This window comes from Pteronotus mesoamericanus, unplaced genomic scaffold, assembly GCF_021234165.1.
Source record: "Pteronotus mesoamericanus isolate MK-2021 breed Mesoamerican mustached bat unplaced genomic scaffold, CSHL_Meso_final scaffold_85, whole genome shotgun sequence".
NCBI classification, from domain to species: domain Eukaryota; kingdom Metazoa; phylum Chordata; class Mammalia; order Chiroptera; family Mormoopidae; genus Pteronotus; species Pteronotus mesoamericanus.
Window position 1 is genome coordinate 35,795,916 of NW_026555329.1, and position 26,607 is coordinate 35,822,522.

General features: G+C 36.0%; 1 protein-coding gene across 2 annotated transcripts in view; it reads right to left on the reverse strand.

Moving 5' to 3' along the window:
• RELN (reelin) overlaps positions 1-26,607 on the reverse strand; it is a 558,168-nt gene that overhangs the window by 218,041 nt on the left and 313,520 nt on the right. For both annotated transcript variants that reach the window (XM_054564075.1, XM_054564074.1), the window contains exons 9-10: positions 6,581-6,677; positions 3,867-4,107 (exon numbers count right to left, since the gene is read on the reverse strand). In XM_054564075.1, the coding sequence (XP_054420050.1) occupies positions 3,867-4,107; positions 6,581-6,677 (338 nt within the window). The remainder of the gene's footprint in view (positions 1-3,866; positions 4,108-6,580; positions 6,678-26,607) is intronic.

Here is a 26,607-nt window from a genome sequence, read left to right on the forward strand (position 1 = left end):
TATTTCTTATTTTACTTGACGCTCTAAATATTATTTTCAAACTCATCAGCTGGACAGTTTACATACTCATTACTCTCTATTCTCTTGTTTTATAAAAAGTAGAACTTGAAAATCATTTGTTGCTAATATCAAAATCTATTAATGTTAATAATTCAAATTATAAGCATCGCATTGAAATGATTCCAGTGGAAATTATTTATTTTTATTGCCAAAGATTACAAATATGGGCAATACTGTGTCCAATGTAATCAATTTAGTGCATTTCATTTTGATATTACTTTAATGGCATATAAGGGTGACATAATTTGTGAAACCTATATTTTTTCTACCCTATTCCTTTCTCCTTCCCCATAATTGGAACTGTTGGCTTAATCCTTTTTCTGCTACTCATTTTCCTCCCTATTCACTTCCTTGTAAAACTTATTTGTTCTTAAAGTTTTTAATGAAAAGCACATTATTTATTAAGTCCTTTCTATATGGTGGATACTATCCTAAGGGTTTTACACATAGTTTTTAATTTAGTTATCATGACATTAGTTGTATACTGTTATTAGTCCTGTTACAGGTGAGGACACTGAGGAACTGAGAGTTTAAATAACTTGCCCAAGGCTCTGTGGCTAAAACTTGTAAATGGTGAAGCCAAGATGTACACCCATACAGTTAAGCCTATTTTCTTAACACTTGTGCTATATACAGTCCCATTCACAATATTTTCAGCTGCCCTCAAGTCATCACTGAATGTGAAATTCATTTTCTTCCCCCATGAACTAGATTGTTTTGTTATTTTTTCCAGCTTTTCATCGAAGTCAATCAATACCTAACAATTTAGCATGTGCTACACACTAAGGATTCAAAAATGGTTTGGAATAGTTCTTGAGTTTAAGAAGCTAACATTTTAACCAGCAGGAGAGAAACATAAATTAAAAAATAAAGCAATGTTGTAAATGCTCTCATATAGGTGTATGTCTAGTGTAACAGACTATTGAAATTGAACTGATTTTGCTTCGGTTTTTGTTGAGGCTCCTACAAAATAGGTGGCAGCTCCTCCACATTCCAAAGTGAGGTGTTGGATTAAATATAAGGACCTAGCAAAAGACGTGGTAAAAGGACTCAGTTATCACTCAGATGAAGGTGTGCAAGCTTGCAGATGACGGGAGTAGGCAGCTGGACAGGAGAGGGACAATTTCTTTAGAGAGGATGTTGGTGAGCTGAGTCCCATCCATGCCCGTGACAGGGGTGGGGAATACCTTTTCCCGTTCTCAAGTCTGGTGTACAGGACTTCAAAGATCCCACCTGGAGGTCATGCTGCATGGGTTTGCACTAGTGCCTGGAGCTTTCTGGCAGGTGGCTGGCTAGGAAGAAGGCTGCATTTAAAAGTAATTACTCTCCTCTCAATGATGGACCCAAGACAGCTGTTTATCATAAACTAGGCTTGGGCCTGTGCACACAAGAGACAACCTAGTTTGTCTAAGACCCTATCCCCCGACCACTTTTTGAGGGAATAAGGAGCCCTCAACAGAAAGAGGTTGCAATCATTAGCCAGAGGACCCAGTGGCTAAGAGTAGAAGCAGACATGAGGCATGCATGGGAGGACTGCATCTAGGCTTTGTGTGGAGTAGGGAGATTTCCAAAGAGCCTATTGGTAGATTCAGCAGAGAGCCAGCTTTGACCACTTGCCAGGATGAGGGCTTGATAATTTTGGCTCACAACAATATCTGCATCATGTCTCTTCTCCTTTCTTCAGACCCTAGAAGGCCCAGAGGCTTAAACTCAAGGGGGTTAGAGACAAAAGAGGAGATTACCACTGTCTCCATTCCCACTGCAGGAAACCTAAGCAGGATTACTACAGTGAACTGGTCATATCTGCTATTAAACACAGGCCATTTAGAAGACTAAAGTGATTGGATTACATTGTTGGTCTACCAGCTCTCTTAGGACTGGCCTTAGTTTTGATGCAAAGAAGGCAGAGATGAATTTGAATGGTCACTAGGGAAAAATACTGGATGTCTTTTCTACAGCCAGGCCCCACCCCCAAGTCCTGCTTGTTCAATCTCATGGTTATACCAGCACAGAAAGGAGGAAGGCATTAACTATAGAAAACTTCACATATACAGGCATTTTAACTGGGCCCTTAAGGATGATGTGGAATTACCAGGCAGAGAAAACAGAAAGGTGGAAGAGCATGTCTAAAGGGGTGAGGAATGTGAAATTCTGTGCTGTATTTGTGACACTGGAGTACAGTGGGGTAGATCAAGATGTAGTATTAAGTGGGCCTAGACTGGAAACGGCCTTGAATTACATGCCAGGGAGTTTGGCTTGTATCATCTAGGCCTATACAGGTAGCCATCAAAGGTCTTGAGTATGGAGGGAGCATAATGTAATTTATATTAAGGAAATGATGCTGGAGTTTCATCAGTGACATCCCTTTGTGTGTTGGCTTTTAACATCCTTGTCAAAGGCAGTCTGCTGATTTCTCTTTCTTTAGGTTTCCCCATTCTCATTCTAGTTCACCTCCCAAGTGGGATACTGAAAATGCCTCCAGCCTCCATAAGGAAAATATTTTAATTGTCCTATCTCAAGTTCACTTTGGGTTAGAAGTCAGTACTTGAGATGGACCAGTAACTAGGATCGCAAAAACAAAATCAGCTGTGGAAGAGAAGGAAGGGTCTAGATCTTGATCTGAACTTACTAAATTCTAATATATAAAAATCAGATCAAGAAATATGAGAAAAACAACAATCTTTTCACTTCTAGCCAGAAAGTGATGGGGAAGAAAATGAGCAGATAATTTAACAAATGGATAGATGTTGAGAAGAAATAGGAGAAAGAGAAGCACATCAGTTTATATTTACTATTTATAAGAGCAAAGTCACGTGGTGGCTGAGATCAAGACCAAGTCAGTTTCCTGTACTTGAATTCTGGCTCTGCCACTGGTGAGAGGTGTGTTTTGGACAAGTTACTTAACATCTTTATGTCCACTTTCAACATCTGTAAAATGGGGTTAATATAGCACCTTCCTTACAGGTTTATAAGGATCAAATTATATGAGATGATATATATTGGGTTGGCTAAAACGTCCATTTAGTTTTTTCTGTAAAATAAAAAAGACATATTTTTCATTTTCACCAAAAACTTTATCGATTTGGATATTTTGATTATGTTGTCTGTCTCTTGCTATTGGCTTCTAGTGGGTAGGGGCCAAGGGTGCTGCTAAATATCTTTCAATGCATAAGACAGTCCCACAGCAAATAATTATTGGGCCAAAATGTCAATAGTACCAAGAAACTTTGCAAACCACTTTGACATGTTTGATCAGTCACAGCACCTTCTCCATACACTGCACAAACCTTTTCTTGCATTTCAGTTGAGTTTTTACCTTTCTTGAAATAATAAAGCATAATACGCTAAAAATGTCATTATCTTCTTCCATCTTTAATATTAAAGTGGCTGCACAAAAACTCACCAATTTTTGTGTTTTTTTAAATGTATGCTGATATGACAGCTATTACCATACAATCTAACAAAATTGTTTTGAATGACATTAAAGACAACTAAGCACTACTAGAGCCATCTTATGGAAAAGACCAAACGAACTTTCACATAAAGGGGAGAAATGTATTTGCCTTTTCGCAGTTACATTCTCTAGGTTCAGTCCAGTACATGGCACAGTAGCTCCTCAAAAATACTCATTCAATGGATGAACAAATATTTTTGTAATGATGATTTGATAGCCTTAAAAAAGAAGGTAACATAAAAAGAACATTACCTATTCCTTTATTAGTAAGTTTAGTAAGCCTAGTTATCTTTGTAGAAATTGCTTTATTAGGTATAAGAGGAGAGGAGGAGGAAAAAAAGAGAGATCAAACCTTAACTGTAGCTCCTGGGAAGAAAAGCCAGTTGCCTGTGTCTACTGGATCAAGACTATCTTCTAAAATGACTTGTCTGTGAGCTGAGTTGATGATCAGGATGTTATCTAAGGCCCAGCAGGCTTCATACACTTCACCTACACGAAGATTTTCCTGCTTCCACTGAAACTGGATGTTCTCCCCTTTGGCGTCTTCAGGAAGGTAGAGGATGTGGATGATTGTGCTGATGTTGGAAGGGGCTCTGGAACATATGGTGAGATGGGAATTACAGCTACAGTTAAAGAACTTTAGATCAATTTTATTTCTTAATTAAGATTATAGCTTCATTAACTTAAAAATACTAAACACATTACAGATTAAATACAATCCCATCGCCCTTAAATCTTTTAGTATATGCTGGTTATTAAGATGTTCATATTAAATGATGACAGTTTAAATATTAAATGTCTTCAAGAAGTTTACTTGTAACACAAAGCAGGCACTAAGCTAGTAAAGGAATAGTTGAAGAGAAAATAGCACACACTTTCACGGTGCCTACAGAAAATCACAGTGTATCCAGCACAGTTTATTTTATTTCATACTAAGAAGAAAAAAAGGAGGAAAACTATATAATTAATCTTAATTTTGATTCTTACTTTGAAACTTTGGATCTATTAGTGATAATTGTTTGCTATGATTCATAATCAGTCTTTTTTTATGAGTTGTTTTATTTCTGCTAACCTGATACCTTTTTGTTTTGTTTATATGAAATGTGAGATTTGCCATGAGAATTAAGTGCTCTATAATTCTTTACAATTTCATACAGATCAATGTTTTAAAACTTGATATAACTTAACATTATTTTTTATATTAAGTGTGTTAGAATCTAGGCCCTTCTGCTATATAATAAAGTATTTTTATTAAACATTTTATTTTATCAACCTAGAAACCTGTTATAGTAAATATTACTGCTTTAGCCAGGATTAAAAGTGGTACTAAATGAAAACTAGTAGTACTTTTGGCTTACTATAAATCTGTTTTGAAAGGACTGCAGAAAAGACATTTTTCACTCACCAATGATGCACATATATATCTGTAGAATTGTCAGTATAGGTTATAGATGGTGTACCTTACCTTTAGGGGTAATCAATTCCTCCTTCTTTTAAAATATTTCAAAGTGACTATGTTTTTGGCTTCAAAAAGAATTTAAAATGAAGAAAATAATATATTTTAGTTTTCAGAAGTGATTGAAAATATGTTCATTCTGATCACTAAATGGTAAGGAAAATTTGCATATAATAGTTTGCAGGACCTAACTTGAAAATCTCATTTAGTTAAAAACCAAATGAAATCAGCTGAATGTGATGTTTATATGTTGTAACTAAATGTATGTGTACATTCACTATTTTTCATATCAAGTGTGCAGTTCTTTTGCAGCAAGAATTTCAGGTACTACAATTTATCTAAATTACAATATATAACTATTAGAGAAAATTGGAGGTATGGGTAAAATTTCCAATATTTATGCTGCCTTGCTTAAGGCATTTATACAAATAAGTATATAATATGAATGCATTTTCATAGTAACTGCTAGAAAAAAACAGCAAAATATTCTATTATAAAATTGGTATAGCATGTCGGAGCTTGGCTTATACCATGTATCTATAAATTATGTTATCCTGATACAGAGGAAGACAGTCTGTTAAAATCCATGAATTGCAATCATTTTTCTCAGTTTTTGGATAGGCTAGATTTAGATTTGTAAACATTTTTTCTATTTTAAATACTACTTAAAACTTTGGATAGGCTGGTTTAGTGTTAAAGACTAAACAGAACTTAATATTTATTGTTCCTCCTAAATAAATCATTTTTCAACATGGAAATATAGTATGGAAAATAATGTGAAAAAGAAAAACTGCAAAACTTGTAGAAAATATTCTATATGAATTACACTAATTTAAGAACTAACCAGTCAGAGTAACTACCTTATAAAGGTTCAAGGTATCTTTTTTCCTTTTAATATCTTACAACACTTGATATAAAACATCCATTCCGAATTGTTTTTTAGGATTCAATCTATGCAGAAGTAGTAAACATAACTTGATTATTGCTAATTTAACCAAATTTTTTCAACTTGAATAAACTTCTTCTTCAAGTATCCTACATCATTTTCTTATTGAGGTTTTATTTTTTTAAGTGAAAGAAATATAATAAATGATTACAAGTTGCATCATAATTATAATAATAAAATTTTAGAACTGGCCTTAGGGAAGTTAGAAGGAAAATGACAGAACTAGATATTAGATGTCAAAGGTCCAGTGGCTATTAACTCACTATCATCACAGACTAGTAGGAATTTAGGTATAATCTGACATATTCCTAGGCCTATAAACCAGGCCATAGTCAGTCCACGTAGGGAGATGCATGATGTAATTTTGTAATTTTATAATTGTGATGGAGGATTCCATCATAAAGGTTATTATCCCAAATGTGCTTTTACCAAAAAATAAATAATTTTCTAGAGCTACTATTGACAGTGGAAGTTTCAAATGGAAAATGACAATTTTAACAATATTTCTTCAAGTAGGGTATATCATGGCATCCATAAAATTCAACAGAACAATCAGAGTACTTTTAACCACAAAGAATAAAGTCCGTGGTAGAATGGAGGCAAACAGGGAAGGAGAAATCCACCTATGTCAGAATTTATGAAAATACTTCAAATGATAACAAACCTAATTGTCTCAAGTTGAATCCAGTCTGCAGTATTATTCTTGGCATATGATACGACGATGTTGGGGTCTGAATAACTAAAGCGACATGAACCTGAACCTGCAAATAGCAATACATTTCAAAGTTAAAAAAAGTAGTGTAAATACATATTATCCATAAATATTTTAGATGATTTTATAATCATTTAGATATTTATCTAATTGTTTTCTCATTACTTCTAACTACACTGAAATATCTTGTGAACTGTTCCGATAAGTATTATTTGATAAATAATTTTAGGAATCAGAAAGAAGGTGAACAAGGTAAATTGCAGATTTATTTAGAAACACACAAACTTCTCAATTAAACTATAAAATAAGCACTTAAGTTTAATGCCAAGAAATATCTAAATATTATAGAAAGGTTGATAATGCATCATAGTTCTTGTAAGTTAATTATCAACTACCATATTTTGCTGTGTATAATGTGCAATATTTTTGCCCAAATTTTTGAGGGAAAAATGAGGATGTACATTGTACATGGGTAATACTAATTCTCTATACACATGCTTATAATTCTTATATTTATGCTTATGTGTTAAAAGTGTAACTCTAGAGAGCAATAATAATATTTGCATGCAAAATAATATCCTGGAACACAATAATCTGTCTTAAAATACAGTATCTAAATATAAAAAAATAAAAATTTGAATTAAAATGAAAGATTTTTTCCCTTGAAAGTTTGGGCCAAAAATGTGGGTGTGCATTATACACGGGTAAAATATGGGTAATAGTGATTGGATTAAATGGTATATAAGTTGTTACATTGAGTGAAGAATAAAAACATCCTCTTCTGTGTATGTTATTTAAATGATGAGATAATATGTGAGAAACTAAAATATTGTAAAGAAAATTTAAGTACTAAATGAATGAAAGCTATGGAAGATTTGACATATTATTCTATCATAGCCCAACATTAAAGATTTAAAAGAGGAACATTATGACTCATTGTGACTATCTGATGATTATTTTCCATTACTATTTTCAATATTGGAAATATTAACACCAAAGAAAGTTTTAAAACTCTGACAAAAACTTGTTTCTACGTGCTTAATAAATTCATATAATAAGACATAGTATGACTATAATTTCAAAGATCTTTGCATACCCAAAACAGTCATGAAACATGCCAAAAGTTTATTGTAAATGAATAGCAGAGTTTTAAATACTATATTAAAAACAAACGAACCAAAGAAAAAGACATGGTGCAATTTATGTTTAACCTTCACCCATCTGCAAGAGAAGCCTTGGTTTCAGCAAATGGCATCTGTTGAGTTTTTATATTTGTAGCACTGAGGAGTTTCAAGCTTTAATCAGACTCATTTATTTTATTTCAGTGGTGTTTAGTACAACACCAGTTAGTTTGCAATCACCAAAGCTGGCAATGTGCTAAAAGGCCAAATAGCAGTTTTCCTAGATTTATTCTCACAGCCAAAACAGGAGAAAAAGCATGAAAGGAAAAGTATTCAAAGGAAAGCTGCCCAGCAACCCTGAGCTCAAACAGAAACCCACCTTATGCCATTCTGATCATTGCTAAATTCTACTGTTCATAAGCAGCTGCTTAAAATAAATACCAAACTGTGGGACTCAAAATGGAAACTGCCAGGATTATGCCAGGGATAAACTTCAACACAAACAAGAATAAGGTCTGGCAGACAATCTGTTTATTTCAAAAGAAAATTCAAATTAGCCTAAAGAATTTAAATGGCATTTATGTGTTTCCTTTATGCTGTATACACCATAAGTACTCAAAAGCAAATATATAAGGTGAATCCCTGAAAAAGGAAAGGATAAAACAAATGATAACCAAAAATGTTCCTTATAGAATTCAGTTCCTTGGGAATTGTTTACAAATTGAGAAAAGAGAAGGAAAGCTGATACATATCAAAGTAAAAATTTGTCCAAAGATGGCCTTGGTAGGTCATCTTTCCTGTCTACTTTCTTATGCCACCATTTCAGTGTTGTGAGATTAAGTTGATTATGAACCCATAAAACACAAAAGAACCTGGGAGGTGCCTCAGGAGGTGCCTAAATGGAGGTGCCATCTAGTCATTAAATCTTTCATATCTAAACTAGCAATACCTTTTGCATCCATCTCCTCCTCACCATTGTCAATGAACCTCATTAGATCTTGCCAGGACTTTGCAGTAGTGATTAGTTGGTCTCCCAGTCTCCAGCCTCACTTGTCCTTATTCAGCCACACTGTTACTAGTACTCTTCCTACAAGTGAACTGAATCACTGTTTACCTCCCTGCTTATAATTAATCCTTCAACAGTTTCTCAGGATAAAGCTGTATCCCTCAGGACAAAGCTGCACTTCCACCCCCAGTGGGACAAAGGTACACAGCTCCTAGAGATGAAATGAGTAGCCTGAAAAATAGAACTAGCCAGGGTTATCTTAAAGGGTCCCCATGTGAAAAGATGGTCAGAAGGACAAAGGGGCTCCAACATAGGGAGAGACAGCTGGAAGCCCAGGGCTGGAGCGCAGGGTAGAAGCGGCCAGTCAGGGGAGAGTCACTGCCCATGCCTTGTGGACTGAAGTGGGAGGTCCCAGCGGGACGCAGCACCCCTCAACAGAAACAGTCAGCTTTGCATATCTGCCTCACTCTGAGGCAGCTCCCACCAAACTACCATTCCAAATGGCGCCAGTCCAATGAATAAATGATTCCCCACATCCACTCCAATTGCAGCTGTTCTACATATACTGGCTGAATTTTTTCTTCACATAAACCCCTCTGAATCGCAACCACACTGTCACATCGACTTCAGTATGCAGAATAAGACTGTCCTTGCCTAGACTGACAATGGTGACTTGACTCTGGGATACAGGGATGTCCATGTGCCCAGGGGACTAGTGCCACCACCGACTCCCTGCTCTCAGATGTTATGGTGTAGAGCTCTCACATCCCTCAAAGCACCTCTTACACTTTGAGGACAAAATAACCAGGTGCCACGTGCAACAGCTACCTCTTTCTTTCCTCTCTTAAATCAAGGATCTTTAATTGCTAAAGCTGATATTTACAATCAGAAAGGAAAGACAAAACCAAATGTCAAACGCAAAATGTCCCTTTTTTTGTAGATACATTTTCTCTCCTTCATATCTCTTCTAATGTAATCCTGCACTCTAAAGTAGCAATTTTGCAAAGATTTAAATTGCTGAACTAGAAAAGATAATTTAGAATCATGGGTATACAAGCATGGTCTGAGAGCCATTGATGGACTTAAGCTGATCTAAAAATTCAAACACTTTCTTTAGTTCTTATAGACATATGAGGATTTTCATTTTTTACCTGCAACAAGAGTACAAGCAATCTGCAAAGTGATTAAGGGTTCCTAAAGTTTGGCATTCATAAGTAAAATTAGTGAAATTCTAAAACTTACCGAGGACCTCAGTCCAACAGTCTATGAAATATATATGGCTCTCATATGTAGAGCTACACATATGAAGATTACTGAAATATCCACAGTTTGGGGGAGGACATGACATTCTGTGTTAAAGACACCTCATCAGTACTGTTTCCAGATGGTCTTTGTCATCAAGTCTTGATTTTAAATTGATGAATAAATTAATAGACAATAAATATAAATCTATAGTTATTTACAGTAACTGTCACTTACATTATTATTGGTTATTTAGTCAACTCCATAGAATGATGGATATTTTTATCAACAATATTTGTGACATAAATGGATTACAATATAAATACAAGTCATCTCTACTCATGTGCTAAGGCATGTATCTACAAAATGCCCTGAAACTATCCTAAAACAAATTGTCTTAGTGCTTTTCTCTTCTCTTATCTACATTGCCTCCTTTGGGGATCTTATTTTCAAGGCTTTAAATAACATCTATAACATATAATACCCAGGATTATACCTCCTATGAGATTCACACTTGTAATATCCAACTGTTACTTGTCATCTCTAATAAACATCTCAAAGTCACTAAGTCAAAATTACAAGTATTAGGAGATCCAAGATGGTGCAATAGATGGATGTTACACTCACCTCCTCCCAGGACCAAACTGGAAGTTCAAATACAGCATAAAATAATTGGCCTGAATAACCAACTGAAGACTAGCTGATGAGAAGTCTTATAGCCAAGGATTTATAGATGAAGACACATTCAGACTGGTAGGAAGGGCAGAGACATGAAAAGAGCTAGAGCTGCTCCCACAACAGGCTGGCAGCTGAGATCCTCAGGGTATCTGTGCAAATATCACCTCCTCTAAGGAGCCCTCCCTGAGCACTCAGTCTAAAGAAGTCTGTCCACAATCTCCAATCATCCTCCATTTTATCATTTACTTTTTTTGTTATTCATAGTACTTAGCATTTAAATTTATCTTGTTTATTTACTTGTGTACTTGCTCATTGTCCATCTCCTGTTAGGATGCAAGTGCCGTCAAAATAGGAGCTGTAATGTTTTGTTTACTAATTGTATCTCGAGTACCCAGAACAGTGCTTGGTACACAGCAGAAACTCAATAAACTCTGGCTGGATTATAAATAAATTTGATGTAGTTTGTTTACTTTAAATTCTCCTTTTTATTTGTTTTTACTGAGTCATGTTTCTACTGAAAGGGGAACTATAACAGTAGATAGAACTTAAGGACCCTTGACTTGCCTGAATGAGTCACAGTGACATAAAACTCTGACAGCCATTCTTAAGAATATCTGGACTGCATGTATCCTTACTACACATTAACTTTGATACAGTTGTATAGTCAACAACAAGGCAATAATTCCTCCAAGTTACTTAAAAATGTCCTAGATAGTTACATAATCCAGTTTGCTTTTGGAACAAAAATATCAGAGACGAGTTATATAAGTAATTCTGGTACACTTCGATCAGCCTGATAAAGTAATGTGAGGCTTAATGATATCCAGACGAATTATTTTACTCAGTAGTAAAGTCTTATTAGAATGGCACAGCATAATTGAAAATAAGCAATCTGCAAAGTAATTCAAAGTAGTCATAAACCACGCAGAATATCGTCCCCAAGGCACAAGTTCTGACCTCTCCATGAGGAATCATTTCTTACTGCATTAAAAAAAGTTTCTCAAGTGTAATATCTTCTTCATGCTAAGACCTTATCTTGTCTCTTTAAGTTGACTTATTTTGTTTGTTTAAATACTTAATTAGATTAACGCACTGCTTTTAGGGGAAAATAACCCACTGTTAACTTTAGAAAGAAACCTAATAAAATTGTAACCTTATAGAAAAATGTGACTCTAAGTTGTAATGTTATGGATTAATGAAAAAACCTTGGATGGTAGGTGCATCTTATAATGTATCATATTTCCTTAAACAGATCTTATTTCATTTTTCTCCTATGAGGGAATTCTTCATAATAATAAATTCAGGGTTTGTTAGCATTACTGATAATGCAATATAATATTTTTACTTCACTTTTTAAAGTGAAAGTTCCTCTGATATAAGTAAGTTAGCTCCCAGAGAGAAAGTATGTGAGGAGTTAGGAAAGTGAACAGCGGAGGCTGGCTGCCAGAGTTGCAATCTGGGCTTTGACGCTTTTTAGCTGCGTGACCTTGGGCAAGTCATTTACTTTTTCTGTGCCTAATGTACACATTTGCAAAAAGTGAATAACAGCAATCTCTTTACAGAACTGTTGTAGAAATTAAAAAGTTAATGCATGAAAAATGCCTAGAAACAGTTTTTCGCCCATACTATTTAATAGATTTCAGTTACAATTCAATATTTTTTGTTTTGTTTCATAAACTAATTTACATTAGAAAAAGAAGCAAATTTCTAACTATATTTATTCATGGGCTTAATATTAAATTGAATTACTGCTTATCAAAGAACTTAGAGCACATGTTTTTCTCTGTAGTTTCTTTTACTTTGGTCATTTCCCAATTCTTTAGTGCAAATGCTGTTATGGTCAACATCAAAATGAAAACTGAGACCTGAATGAGTTATCTGTTTGTTAACTACACTGGTAAATGTATTGGGGAAGAGAAGGGTTTCCTTGGTAAGAAAATGAAGGCACTCTGAGAGTAGGATAACAAGACAAATTAGTGTAAAAGATACATTTCATAAGGTCCGTACAATTGCTATAATGGAGCTGAAAAATTTGAGTTTGCAGTTCCTAGCAGGAAAAGAAAACAGAAATCTGATCAGTTAGGGTTTTAATAGCACCCATAAAAAAAATTCCAGTAACTCAAGGGAACAATTATGGTTGCTATGAATAGGTTTATGTGCATGCCCACATTACAAGTAAGGAAAGAAACAGTGGCAAAAAGAAGTTAAGAAATTTACTCAGGGACAAGGTGGATTCAGAACTGGACAGACCAGAGAGAAGCCATGCTTTTGACCATTGCACTATACTGCTTCTGGGGCACAAAGCACATTTATTTTTTTCTAAATAATGCTACATTTTCACATGGTCAGAACATGTTGGGACAGGGTTTTATGCTGTTACTTCTCAGGCTCATGACTTTTTGCTTTTGGTAGACAAAAACCTAAAAGACTGAATCACCTCTAGCCTGAATACCCTGCTAGTCCTCATCTTAGGTCTCTCTCAGGTTTCACCATTGGAGAAGATCACAGTAAAATTACACCAAGAGGAAACATCATGTTTATTTGGGCATCACCTTTTCTGCAGGTTCCCTGCTCATTCTTCTCCTTTCCTTGCCCCAGCAGCCAGCCACCCAAACCTGTGGACCCCGCTCCTGCATTTTTATTAAATCTATACTTTCCTTTACTATTACCACCACCTCCTTAGACCATCTGTCATCCAGATCAATGTGATAATCCCTAACAGGACTCTCAGAACAAACATAGAAGGTTAACCTTCTAAAGAATTTTTTTGTCATTTGCTTAAGAAATCCATAGAAGTGTATTTTAAAAGAGATTAAAAAATTAGTTGCATTCCCCCCCCAAAAAAAGCAATATTCTATTTCCCAACTCAGACAATTTTAATTGTGTGAAAAGTGTTAACCTGATGTAATATTGCAATATGGGTTAAATTTAAGATACCAATGTAGTTCACATTTGTAGTTTAAATAAAAAATTCCATAATAGTTTATAAATATATTTCTGAAACAATCATTTTACTATAGAGAAACAATAATGTTTAAAGGTATAACACAATACCTATTACTTTTTATTTGAAAATAAAGAAATAAAAAGAACAAAGAAGCTTATTTCTATTTGGTTGCTTCCTTTTCCTGTTAGAGCCTGATCACTATAATTCTAACAAATATTTTATTGTAACATTGGTCTGACCTATGAACTACTCTACTGAATTTAAAATTACAGTTGGAATTGGTATAAACTTTGATATATTTAAATAACACTATCCCTAGTATAATTTAGAAAAAATACATAAGTAACTTTTTACTTCTGTTATAGGGAGTTAAGCCAAGGTGACTGATGTATCATTCAACCAGTTAATCAATGAGACCATCAATTATTAAAAGTTTTACTTATGTTAGGAGTGCATGTGAACCCAAAAGCCTAGTTATTTTCTTGTGATTCAGTCCCATTTCTCTTTTGCTTATCATTCAGGAAAAACTAGGGAATGTATATCTTTTGAATAGCTTTTCTGACTTACGAAGTAAAACATCACTTAATATTGACATTTACATAAGGCTCTTGCGGTGAAACAATGCCCGTCCAGTCTGCATGGCCCTTATGTTGGCTGTATCTTCTGCCAAGCCAGCTTTTACACAATTCAGTCCTCTGCTCAATGGCTACATCTTCAGAGGCCTTCCCCTGGCTACCTTCAATACAATGCGACCCTCATTTGCTGATTCCTGATTTATTTTCTTCACTTCATTTATTGCCCCCTGACATATTCATTTGTTTGGTGGTTGCCTCCTCCCATCAGAATGTTAGCTCCATCAGGGCAAAGATTTGTTTCACAAATCCTGCCTCCCCAGTGCCTTGAGAGCTGCTGCTTCACATCAAAGGGGGGCTCAGTAAATAGGCGCTGAATGAATGAAAAAAATAAATCTAGAAAAGACTTAAAGTCTAGGAAGTGAGTCTTTTGGAAATACAATACTACCACTGTTGCTGTTGTTGTTGTTGTTGTTATCTCTTATGTACATTGCTTTTCAGCAGGATAAGGAGATGGGGTGACCTATGGCCTCTGTCCACCAACATAGAGACTTATGCTCTTCTAGAATTAGCCAGAGGATAGCACATTCAATCTTCATGCTCAATATTGTTTGAGTAACATTACATGGCTCAGCCGATGTTGTATTTCTGTTCTTCTATTTAGTATCTTTCCCTGGTGACAGAACAAGCTATGAATTAATTACAATTGGTTGAATAAAGATACGGCAATTACTTTGATATTTTTTTTAGGTACTGCTTTTACTAAAACAGACACCATCATGACCATGTTTTCAGATAAAATGTATTTCTGGTTAACTCATAGTTCATTCTTGTCACCCAGTTCTAAGATTTAGATTTAAGACCACAGTGGGAATATGTCTAAGAGATCATGAAGATGAACACTCTCACATGACAAATGAGTTGCCAGGGGTTCCAACAAGCTCCACCACTTAGCAAGGTTATGAGACAAGGAAAATTAGCAGAGAAAGAGCTAGATGGCTTGACTCCCAATCCAGTGCTCTTTTCCCTTCTCTGTTAATACTAAGACCAAAAGTCTATTAAAAAAAAGAAGAGTCAGAATGACACAGAAATATTCTAAATGTGAAAAAAAATACATGGCATAAAGTATATACATAGAAAAAGTATTATTTTCTGTTAATGACTATTATTTATTGGGAATCAGAACATTAGCTGCAGCAGTATATCGAAGTCTTCATAAGACTACTGAGATAGGCAAAAGCAATAGAGTATTAAATAAAGGGAAAGTGATAGCAGTGATTGGTATTTGGAAGGGAAAGGTGAAGGAACTTGCAGGAGGATATGAAAGAAGTTTGGAAATGACAATAAATTTATCAAATGTAAACACATGTATCAATATAACATATATAAATGTAATGTTCAATTCTAACATGTTAATGCAGACAGTAGACTGTGTAGAGAGAAGTAGATTAACCAGAGAGCAGATGAAACATAAGGTTCAGAGCCTGTCCCTTGGATGAGCACTGTCCAAAGCTCTGGGAGAATCTCTAGCAATGTGTTCATGTGACCATGTTTTTGTAATATTTACAACTGGTTAAAACCACTGTCTACTTTCTGACTACTCCCTTACCATGTTCCCCTCATGTTAGGTGATGTTGGACTGGCCTTGCTGCTTTTGAGATCCACCTAAGGGGAAGTTGAGTTGGAAATACATTATTTTGGGTTAGTATGTTATGCAGGTCACTTTTTTATTTTATAGTGTAGTATTCTCAGTGTAGAGAGAGCTTCCAGGAACACTTCTACCTGCCACTGTGCCGACTCATCTGGCATCATGACTCAAGGACACTGGTGATAAACTGTTTAATGAGTAATGTCAAATCAAATAGTAGTTCACTGCACAAGAAAAGTTAAAATGACCTGAAATTTTACAGTTTATATCTGAAAGAAATATAGAGATTTTTCAATTTGATGATGATCCTAAACATTTAAATGACTATCAATAAGGATTTGTGAATGTAATATGTTAATTTAAAAAACCAAAACTCTGACCTACCATGCTAGAAGCAGAATTATCTTTCTATTCTTTCTATAGAAGGACAATCAAGATGGCGGAAGAGTGAGTGGGAGTCACAATGACCTTATCCTAGGACCAACCTGGAATTACAAATAAATTCTGGAGAAATCACCTGGAATGAACAACTGAACAATAGCGAGAGAGGAGCCTTTAACCTAGGACAGACAGAAGAATCAGCGTTAGCATAACCTAACTGCCATTTACCCTGGGCTCCGCCAAAGGTGGGGGGAGAGTGGGCTAGAGCCACCTGAAAAGACACTGGGGAAGGAGGCTTTGGGGAGAGAACTGAAAGAGTAACCCACAGGATCCTCATGCTGACTCATCCCCCACGTGGCAGCAGCCATATTGCTCAAGCAGACCACTCCCCTGAGTGGCAACAGCATGTGAGGGCCCAATATCCCTGTCCCCAGGAGGCTCTGCCTAGGCCTGGTAGTGCTAAAACCTGATGGCTGAGTTCAGAGTGGCGGCCACAGATAGTAGATCCCTGGCTAAAGGCGGCATAGGGTGGTCTAGAAACACTTGAGGAGAGACTGGAGATGGAAGCTTTGGGGAGAGAATGGAGAGAGCAGCCGGCGGAATCCCAGTGTTGACTCCTCCCTCATACAGCAGCAGCCATCTGGCTCAGGCAGACCACTCCCCTGAGTGGCAGCAGCATGAGAGGACTGAATAACCCTGCCCCCAAGAGGGACTCTGCCCTACCCTGTGGTGTATCTAAGCTGGGCTGCTGACTGCCGAGTGACTAGATTAACAGCTGAAGGAGACAGCCAAAGACAGTAGATTCCTGGAAGTCTTGAACAGACTGCCTAAGGTCAGACAAGGTCAACATCTGACATCATCAGGGGCACTTCCACAAAGAAAAAATAAGCTGTCTCCTACCATAGAAGTTCACATGGCAAAGTCAGGAAATCAAGGCAGATCAATTAAAGAAGCAGAAGCAAAAATAAAAGAGTCTCATAAATAAAGGGAAGACAAAGAAACACCCTCCAGTCGAAGGGAAAGGAGGAATCCCCAGAAAGAGAACTAAACGAAATAAAGGAAAGTAAACTATCAGATACTGAGTTCCAAACAACGGTTCTAAGGAAGCTCTATGAGCTTGGTGAGCTCAGAGAGAATTACCAAAAACTACAGGGACACTACAAGGAACTTACTGCAAACTATATCAGCATGAAAAAGGACATAGAAACTATCCATAAGAGATAAGAGGAAATGAATAATAAAATTTCTGAATTGAAGAACACAGTAGAAGGAATCAAAAGCAGGCTAGATGAAGTTGAGGACCACATCAGCGAGCCGGAGGATAAGATAGAGAAAAGCTCCCAGAAAGAGCAAGAAAATTAAAAAGGACTCAAAAAGAATGAAGAGGCCATTAGGGAAATGTAGGACAACCTGAAATGTAATAATATCCATATAATGGGGATACTAGAAGGAAAAGAACAGGACTAAGGGATAGAGAACCTGTTTGAAAAAGTAATGACGGAAAACTTCCCTCATTTGAGGAGAGAAAAAGTCACACAAGTCCAAGAAGCACAGCAGATTCCATTCAAGAGGAACCCAATGAGGCCCACCAAGACACATCATGAGAATGTCAAATATCAAAGACAGAGATCCTAAAGGAAGCAAGGGAGAAATAGGTAGTAACATATAAGGGAGCCCCAGTACAGCTAGCAGCTGACTTCTCAACAGAAACACAAGCTACAAGGGAATGGCAAGAAATATTCCAAGTAATGAAAAGCAAAGACCTGCAACCAAGACTGCTCCACCCAGCAAGGCTCTCAATTAAAATGGAATGTGAAATAAGGAGTTTCTCAGACAAAAGAAGGCTAAAAGAATACACCTCCACCAAACCAGTACTGCAAAACATGCTAAAGGGACTGCTTTAAGAAGATGAACAAAAAGAGTCTATGAATACCGAGTTCCTTTCACAGTTGCCAATACCTGATATTACCAATATTTTTAATACTTATTAATCTGATTGTGACAATGATGTGTTATTTTAATTGTTATTTTATTATTTATTGAAACTAAACCTGTTTTAGTATATTTCTTGCCTATTTCTATTATTTTTTTTAAAAAGCTTTAAATGACTTTTTGGTGTTCTTTATCCATTTTTTGGTTAAATGTTTGTAGAATTTTTTCTCTAAAAACCCCCCCAAAAATTATTAACCCTTTTATAGATGTGTTGCAAATACTTTCCTATTCTAGTACTTGTCCTTTAACTTTTTTTACATAAATACTATTGTATAGTCTTAAATGTTTAATATAGTCATATTGTCAATATTTTACTTTATAGCTTCTGGGTTTCAATATGTTACTTCAGGGTAAGGAAAATATTATTTTGTGTTTTCTCCTAAAACTCCTTAGATTTTACATACTGATTTTTAACTCACTTGAATATTTGTTGTATAATGTATGAAATAGGGCTCTAGATTTGTTTTATATCAAGTAATAGTGAGCAATGTACCTTGTATTTAGAATAAGCCTTATTTTCCCCATTGATTTGGAATATAAGTTTAATCATATATTACTTTGTTAGATTGATATATACATTTGTTTCTAGAATGCTCATTATATTTCATTGATCTCCTTGATTATTTCTGGGCAGGTATCATGATTGCTGAGACTTTATAATGGATTTAAATTTTTTAATATTTTATAATGGATCTTGATATTTAAAAAATAGATAAATAAAATCAATCTGCATTGAAAGAAAGAAAGAAAAAGAAAGAAAGAAAGAAAGAAAGAAAGAAAGAAAGAAAGAAAAGAACTCCTACCTTTAGTGACAACCTGGATGGAACTGGAGAATATTATGCTAAGTGAAATAAGCCAGTCGGTGAAAGACAAATACCATATGATCTCACCTATAAGTGGAATCTATTCAACAAAACAAACTAATGAACAAAATAAACTACAGGCAAGCAAACATAGAACAGACTGAAAGTGACCAGAGGGGATGGGAAAAGAGGACAACGGTGGAAAGAAGGAGAAGGAACTAAACTAAGAACATGTATGAATGACCCATGGAATATGGACAACAGAGTGGGAATTGACTGTGGGGGTGGGGGGTGGGATGAGTGGAGGAGGGCAAAGGGGAAAAAAATTGATACAATTGTAATAGAATAAACATGATTTAAAAATTATAAAAAGAAAATATTATAACATTGTTATATGAAGAGGTGGTTTAAGAATATGCAACCAAAAATTGTAAAGAAAATTTATTACAGAACATTTTGGTTTAGTTCATTAAGATGTTATGCTTTATTTCTCAATTTTGAGATGTTTGTGGTATTGTCTGTTAGCTTTTAAAAGTCTGTAATTTGTTGTGGTTTCTTTTCTCACTCTAAATATTCACATTTTTACATAATTTTGAGTATGTGTTTTTTTGTCCTTAAAGAGACTCTAGCTGTTAGACAAATTATATAAGCTTCAAATGTGGACCCAAAAAACCTGGAGCCACCCTTGTTCAAAGCATATACGATGTGTGCATTCTTGCATTTTCCACCCCTTCGCCCTCCTCCACCCAGCCCCCGCCCTCTGGCCTTTAACACATTGTTGTCTGTGTCCATGGGCTGTGCTTGTATGCATATGTGTCCTTTGGCTAATGTCTTCAAGTCTCTTCCTACCCCTTCCATTCTGGGAACTGTCAGTCTGTTCCATGTATCCATGCTTCTGGTTTTATTTTGTTCATCAGTTTATTTTGTTCATTAAAGTCCACATATGAGATCACAGGGTATTTGTCTTTTTCTGATCAGATTATTTTGCTTAGCATAATATTCTCCAGGTCTATCCATACTGTCAAAAAGGGTAAAAGTTCCTTTTTTTTTTTTTTTTTTTTAATCCTCACCCAAGGACAGGGCCATTGATTTTAGAGAGAGTGAAGAAGGGAGGGAGAGAAAGGGAGAGAAACATCGATGTGAGAAAGATCTATCAGTTAGTTGTCTGTCACACATATGTGCTCTGACCAGGAATGGAATCCTCAACCTTTTGGTTAACAATGACACTCCAACCAACTGAGCCACTCCAGCCAGGGCAAGTTCTTTCTTTTTTACAGTCACATAATATTCCATTGTATAAATGTACCACATCTTTTTTATCCACTCATCTATTGATGGGCACTTAGATTGTTTCCAGATCTTGGCTATTGTAACTATTGCTGCTATGACCACAGGACATATATTCTTTCTGATTGGTGTTTTGGGATTCTTAGGATATATTTCCAAAAATAGGATCGCTGGGTCAGATGTCATGTCTTAAATCACAGGTCCTGAAACGTGGAGTCTGGATTACATAGTTCATTTTCCAATTTGCTTAGCATGGCGCACTCAAGTGATAAATATATTTTAATGCAAGACAACATTAAAAAGAGAATGAGAAGTTATAATTTCCTTCTCTATGACTTGAAACAGATTTGGAGCAATTAAAATATTCTTAAAAGGAAATGATCACATTATGGCTGAATTAACATTGATGAAATGACTTTTAAGTAATTGTTTGCTTACATTAGAAACATGCCATTCATTTTTGGACTATGTTGGAGATGAACCTGAATAAAAACTACATTGACACTCAACAAAAGTCAGAGAGAACCTGTAATTTCTGGGACTTGCTAACTGGAGATCTTCTGTGAAGTGCTGGTTGAGAGAATCTTGAAGAGCTGTTATAATTTATAATGCCAAAATATACAAGCACATGAACAAGTAGCAATTATGTGTAAGTCAACGAAGCCCATAATAAGCACATTGAAAACCTGTTCATTGTGCAATAGCTCATTACCGTAATAAACATGTATGAAGATTACAAATACCTGCTAGGCAAGAGGTTTCTAAAAATTCACAAATAAACTTCTTTCTTTATCCCATGCCTTTTGGGTAGTTGCTATAAAAACAAACAACTTAAAGAATAGCTTGATTTGGTATAATATCAAGGCCACTTAAAAAATAGAAATATTACTAATTTTTTCTGTTAAGAATTCAAGACTTACTCCCTTCCCAGAACAATGGCCAAACAGATTCATAATCTGTTTTACATTAATGTAAAAATTTCAAAAAGTAATATGGCATAGTTACCCTATATTATGCAACAACACTCTATAGTTATATATAACACTTCTGTGGTGAAATGCATAAAGATTCATATAAGTAGTATAAATAAAGATTATAAATAGCCTTCAATCATTTCAGGTCAGTTCTTGCTGCCAAATGAATTCAGTTCATGTAAGGCTTTGTTATCACATAAATGAAAAAAAAAAAGGTTTGTTGTTTTTCTGAGTTTCTTTGTAATATGAAACTGCAGATTAGGGATTGTGAGCCTGTATCTCCAGTAACTCTCTCTGTTTCTTTTAATTTTGTAGTAGAAGGATAAATCATATGGTTTTAATCTCCCAAGGCCTGGGTAGTTTTATTTTTATTTGGTTATGCCCCTCTCCACAAAGCCCAGGACTTTTCAAAGTGAGTTGGAACAGAAACAATAGAAGGAGCTACTGTCCTCTTGGGGGTTTGGCAGTGGTTGCTGGTAGCAGCCTCTTTCCTTAAAGCTGTGCTTGAAAAACAAGCTGCCTTTTTAAACGTTCCACAGGGCCAAGGAAGGAGGAGAGAACTGATCATGCAGAATTTATAGATGGGGAAAAGTATTGCCTGAAATCATGCCTCTAGATTGCAGAGCAGGGCCCATAAATACTGAAGGCTCGAGAAGTGTCTGGACAGACCCCTGCTGAGGATTCTGGCAGCTCAAGGGCTGCTGCTGCCATTACTCAAAAGTCAGACCTCAGGGACAAGCAGGGCTCCAGGAGCTGCATGGAAACAACAGCATTTGATATAGAAAAATCATCAAGTTATGAAATGCATGTGGTCCAGCTACTTAGAGCTCCCCGCTGTGACTGGTGCAAATTTTAGCAGGATCAACACATCCTTTTATCTTTTCAAGGCAGATAAATGGAGAATAGGACCATTAACTCAAGATTGTAGTGAATGGAAAGAACACTGAATGGGGAAGTTTCAGAGAAGCTTCTCACTCCCTGGGGATATTAGACATGTTAGGGCACTCAAGAAAGAGAGCAATTCTGGCAATTATGTATCTTTTTTTTTTTTAAAGACTGATTTTGGAAGACAGTACTACTCAATGAGAAAATAATTTCATTGTACCCAAAACCATCAAGAAACACAATGCTTATTTATGACTTGCAATTCTTCTTCTTCAAAATAATTCTGCCACAGCAAGTCATGGACTATCATTATACAGATGATCAATGGTTTTATAGTTTTACAAACTTCTGTTCAAATATTTCATTGGAGGCAGCTGTGCATTTTTATTTTCCAGTAACAACAATGAGGTAGAACAATGATTATATTATACTTAGATTTTTATTTCCTATGTTACTGAGTTTGCAAGAAAAATCCTGAGGGCAATAGTTCAGGGAATCAAAGTAATCAACTCTTAGGTACTGATGAACAGTACCTAAGTTTAAACTATATAATACTGTAATTTACAGGGTAACTGGTTTAATATGTTTCTTAGTTTTCATGTTTTATTCCTCTCAGTACAAAACCTAAATTCTGAAAGATTTATATATCCATACATACACTTTGTAATGTGGCATATCTATATAAACTTGTTCCATTAGTTTGTAAATTTAAAAAAATGTTATCAAGTGTGTATTCTAGTAGTGAGCTAGCTTCTCGCCTGATACACTTTGAAGCAAATTGTCTTTGTTACTTATTACCCTCCTCTACATCAGTTATCCCTGGAGTAATTTGGAATGTAGGGTTCAAGGAAACTGGAGGGAAAAAAATCTACCTAAGAAGATGAGAATTTGGTCCCACGTGGGCTATTTACCCATTCTCAGAGCACGGCTGGAATAAATGCATGAGGAATGGCTGAACAGGGAATGCTGCTCTTGGCTGAGCCCACAGTCCCCCGCTGCCCCTTGAAGGCATTCTCTTAGCGGTTATCTTACACATCCTGTCATCAACTGCTTCAGGGTCTCATAAAACACAGGTTCCAGTCACCTGGCCTGTGCCCGCACAGAGACAGCAGCTCATACCTTGCTGAAGTTCAGGAGTTGTAGCCAAAGGGGCAGCAGTCTGATTCACGGGTAAGAAGAGGCAAAGAAGGAATAAATGGTTACTGTATCAGACAATGCTTTGTGGCAGCCTGGGCAGAAAGCATCCTGGGGCTTCCGAGTCCCAAATGACAGGGATGGGAATTGTGACTGAAAAGAGCCCACATATTGGAGTTTAATTAAGAATAGTTCCATTCTGCACAAGAGGAAATCCTCAAATTGCCCTTGGATCTGTCAAGGGTGAATGAATACAATTTTGGTAAAATATGATGACTAAAATTGAGATGGATCAATACTTTATCAATGAAAATTAATCTGTTTAGAGACATCAACATGTCCAGTATCTTTGATCCAAGAGATCAACTAATCAGTTTTTTGAATATGGAAATCTAGAATTTAGGTCTGTATCTCTGTTTTGCCCACCAAAAAATACCCTTGGGGGAATTTGGGATATTTGTAACTGAAAAAACATATCTCAAAGACAGTGTTGTAAGAATAATCACTATATGGAAGTAAAATTTCTATGTTAAGCATTTACTAAAAACCCATAATAAGGGTTAAGAGAGGTCAAATAAAGGAGAACATTAAAAATAAATAAATAAAATAAATATGCATTAAAAAAAAGAAAGAAGGAACTCCTACCTTTTGTGACAACATGGATAGAACTGAAAAATATTATGTTAAGTGAAATAAACCAGTTGGTGAAAGACAAATACTTATGATCTCACCTATAAGTGAAATCTATTCCACAAAATAAACTAACAAACAAAATAAACCACAGGCATGGAAACATGGAACAGACTAAAAGTGACCAGAGGGGATGGGGAAAGAGGACAATGGTGGAAAGAAGGAGGGACTAGGCAAAGAACATGTATGAATGACCCACGGGCATGGACAACAGAGTGGGAATTGACTGTGGGAGCAGGGGGCGGGGTGGGATGGGTGGAGGAGGGCAAAGGGGTAAAAACTGAGACAACTGTAATAGAATAAACATGATTAAAAAATTTTTTAAATCACTTTAAATGTTAATTATAAAAACATCAATTACAAGGCAGTTTATTTTATTAAAGTGGATAAACACAGACCAAAAAAAAAACAAAAAAATCCTAAAAAATATTCTATACTTACACTAAAAACATACTGCCTTTAGACTTGAAAGGCCTCTTTCATAAAACTAGAGAAAGAGCTGGGTTTTAAAAGCAATACCTCTTCATTTTCTGTTTTGTATTTGTTTATTTTTAAAATGAGGCTACTAGTAATAATTTCTGCTTTGACTGTCTGTATTTGTAAATATGCTCTTGGATTTGCAAACCTTTCTGAGAAAAATATGACAATATATGATTTATTGTACTTAATATTTTGCCCCTTTAGTCACTTCCTTGGCTGAAATTCCCAAACCTCATTAGGTGACTTCTTCCAGTTTATGGCAGATGGACAATGACCACAGGATATAAAATGAACAGCTGTCCTCTTCCCCTTTTGTACCTTTTTCCCTTTCAGTCCTATCCCAATACTCTCACTTTCAAAATATTTGTATTCCTTCCTTTTCTTTGCCACTCCTTTAATAAGAAAGAAAGGGACCAATTCCCTTTCAATTTATGGAATGTCATGCATTTCCAGCCATTTTCAGGTGCCCAAACTTTGCAACTCTCCTCCCAAGCCACAGCATAGAACTTTCATTAGAGCCTAAGTTGGGAGAAACACAAAGAAAAAATATGCAAAATGTGCAGGCTTTGCCAGGTTTCCTGCCAAGCAGCCCTCCTTTGCCCAGGACCAAAGCCATATAACCCAACCTCAGTGTTCATGCTTGACCAATTTTCTAGGAGGACCAATTCCCAACTTAGGCAGCAGGTGTTAATTTCTGCCCCTCCTCATTCCCTGCAATTTGGACACTTAGCATTACTACTTTTACTGCTGTTCTGGCTCTGGCCTTGGTCTCAAGGCCTGAAGTGGCTCCTGCCTTGTCTCTCTGCAGAGTGCCATCCATCTCCTCTTTGCTGTGATGCTGACCTTCTGGGATGGTACCATGCCTGCTCTTGTCAGTCTCTCTCCCAAATGATGAAGTCCTGCCATTGGAACTCCTTTATTCCTGGACATTCAACAGGCTGTGCTCTCACTCTCTGTTATCTGCACCTTTAATTAGCCTTCTTGAGTTTTGTTTTTTTTTTCACATGTTGACTTTTTCCCCTACCTATTTGATAGTAAACTCCTTGAGGACCAGGCAGTGTCTTAGGTTTTGCTTTTCCCCACAATGGATGCAGGGACATCATGATATATACAGCATATTCTTTTTTAAAGTTTTATTTATTATTGTTACCTTTTCTCGTATTTTTATCCATTACCATTTATCTCCCCATACCCTCTCCACCTCCACACACACCCCTGTTCCCCCACAATCACCACACAGTTGTTTCTGTCTATCAGTTATTTTTCTTTTTTGCTTCATCTCTCCATCCCTCCCAAGTCCCCCAATCCCCCAGAGCTGTCAGCATGTTCTCTATCTGCGAGTCTGTCTCTTTTTTGCCTGTTTGTTCAGTTTGTTCATTAGATTCTACATATGAGTGAAATCATATGGTATTTGTCTTTCTCTGACTGGTTTGCTTCACTTAGCATAATGTTCTCGAGATCCATCCATGGACACTTGGGCTGCTTCCAAATCTTGGCTATTGTAAATAATATTGCAGTGAACATAAAGGTGCATATATTCTTTCCAATTAGTGTTTCAGGCTTCTTTGGATTTATTCCCAGAAGTAGAAATTCTGGGTCATAAGATAGTTCCATTTTTAATTCTTTGAGTGAGCTCCATACTGCTTTCCACAGTGGCTGTACCAGTCTGCATTCCCATCAACAGTGCGAAGGGGTCCTTTCTCCACGTCCTTGTCAGCACTTGTTGTTTACTGATTAACTGATAATATCCTTTCAAAGGTGTGAGGTGATATCTCATTGTGGTTTTAATTTGCATTTCTCTGGTAATTAGTGACATTGAGCATATTTTCATACATTGATTTGCCATCTGTATGCCCTCTTTGGAGAAGTGTTATTCAGGTCCTTTGCCTATTTTTTAATTGGATTTTTTTGGTGTTGAGTTATATAAATTCTTTATAAACTTTGGATATTAACCACTTATTAGATGTATTGGCAAGTATGTTCTCCTATTCAGTGGTTTGTCCATAATTTTCTTTTTTGTGTGTATCTTTATCTGGTTTTGGAAATAGGATAATGCTGGTCTCATAAAATGAATTGGGATTCTTCCCTCTTTTTGAATTTTTTGGAATATTTTGAGAAAGAGAGATGGTAGTTCTCTGA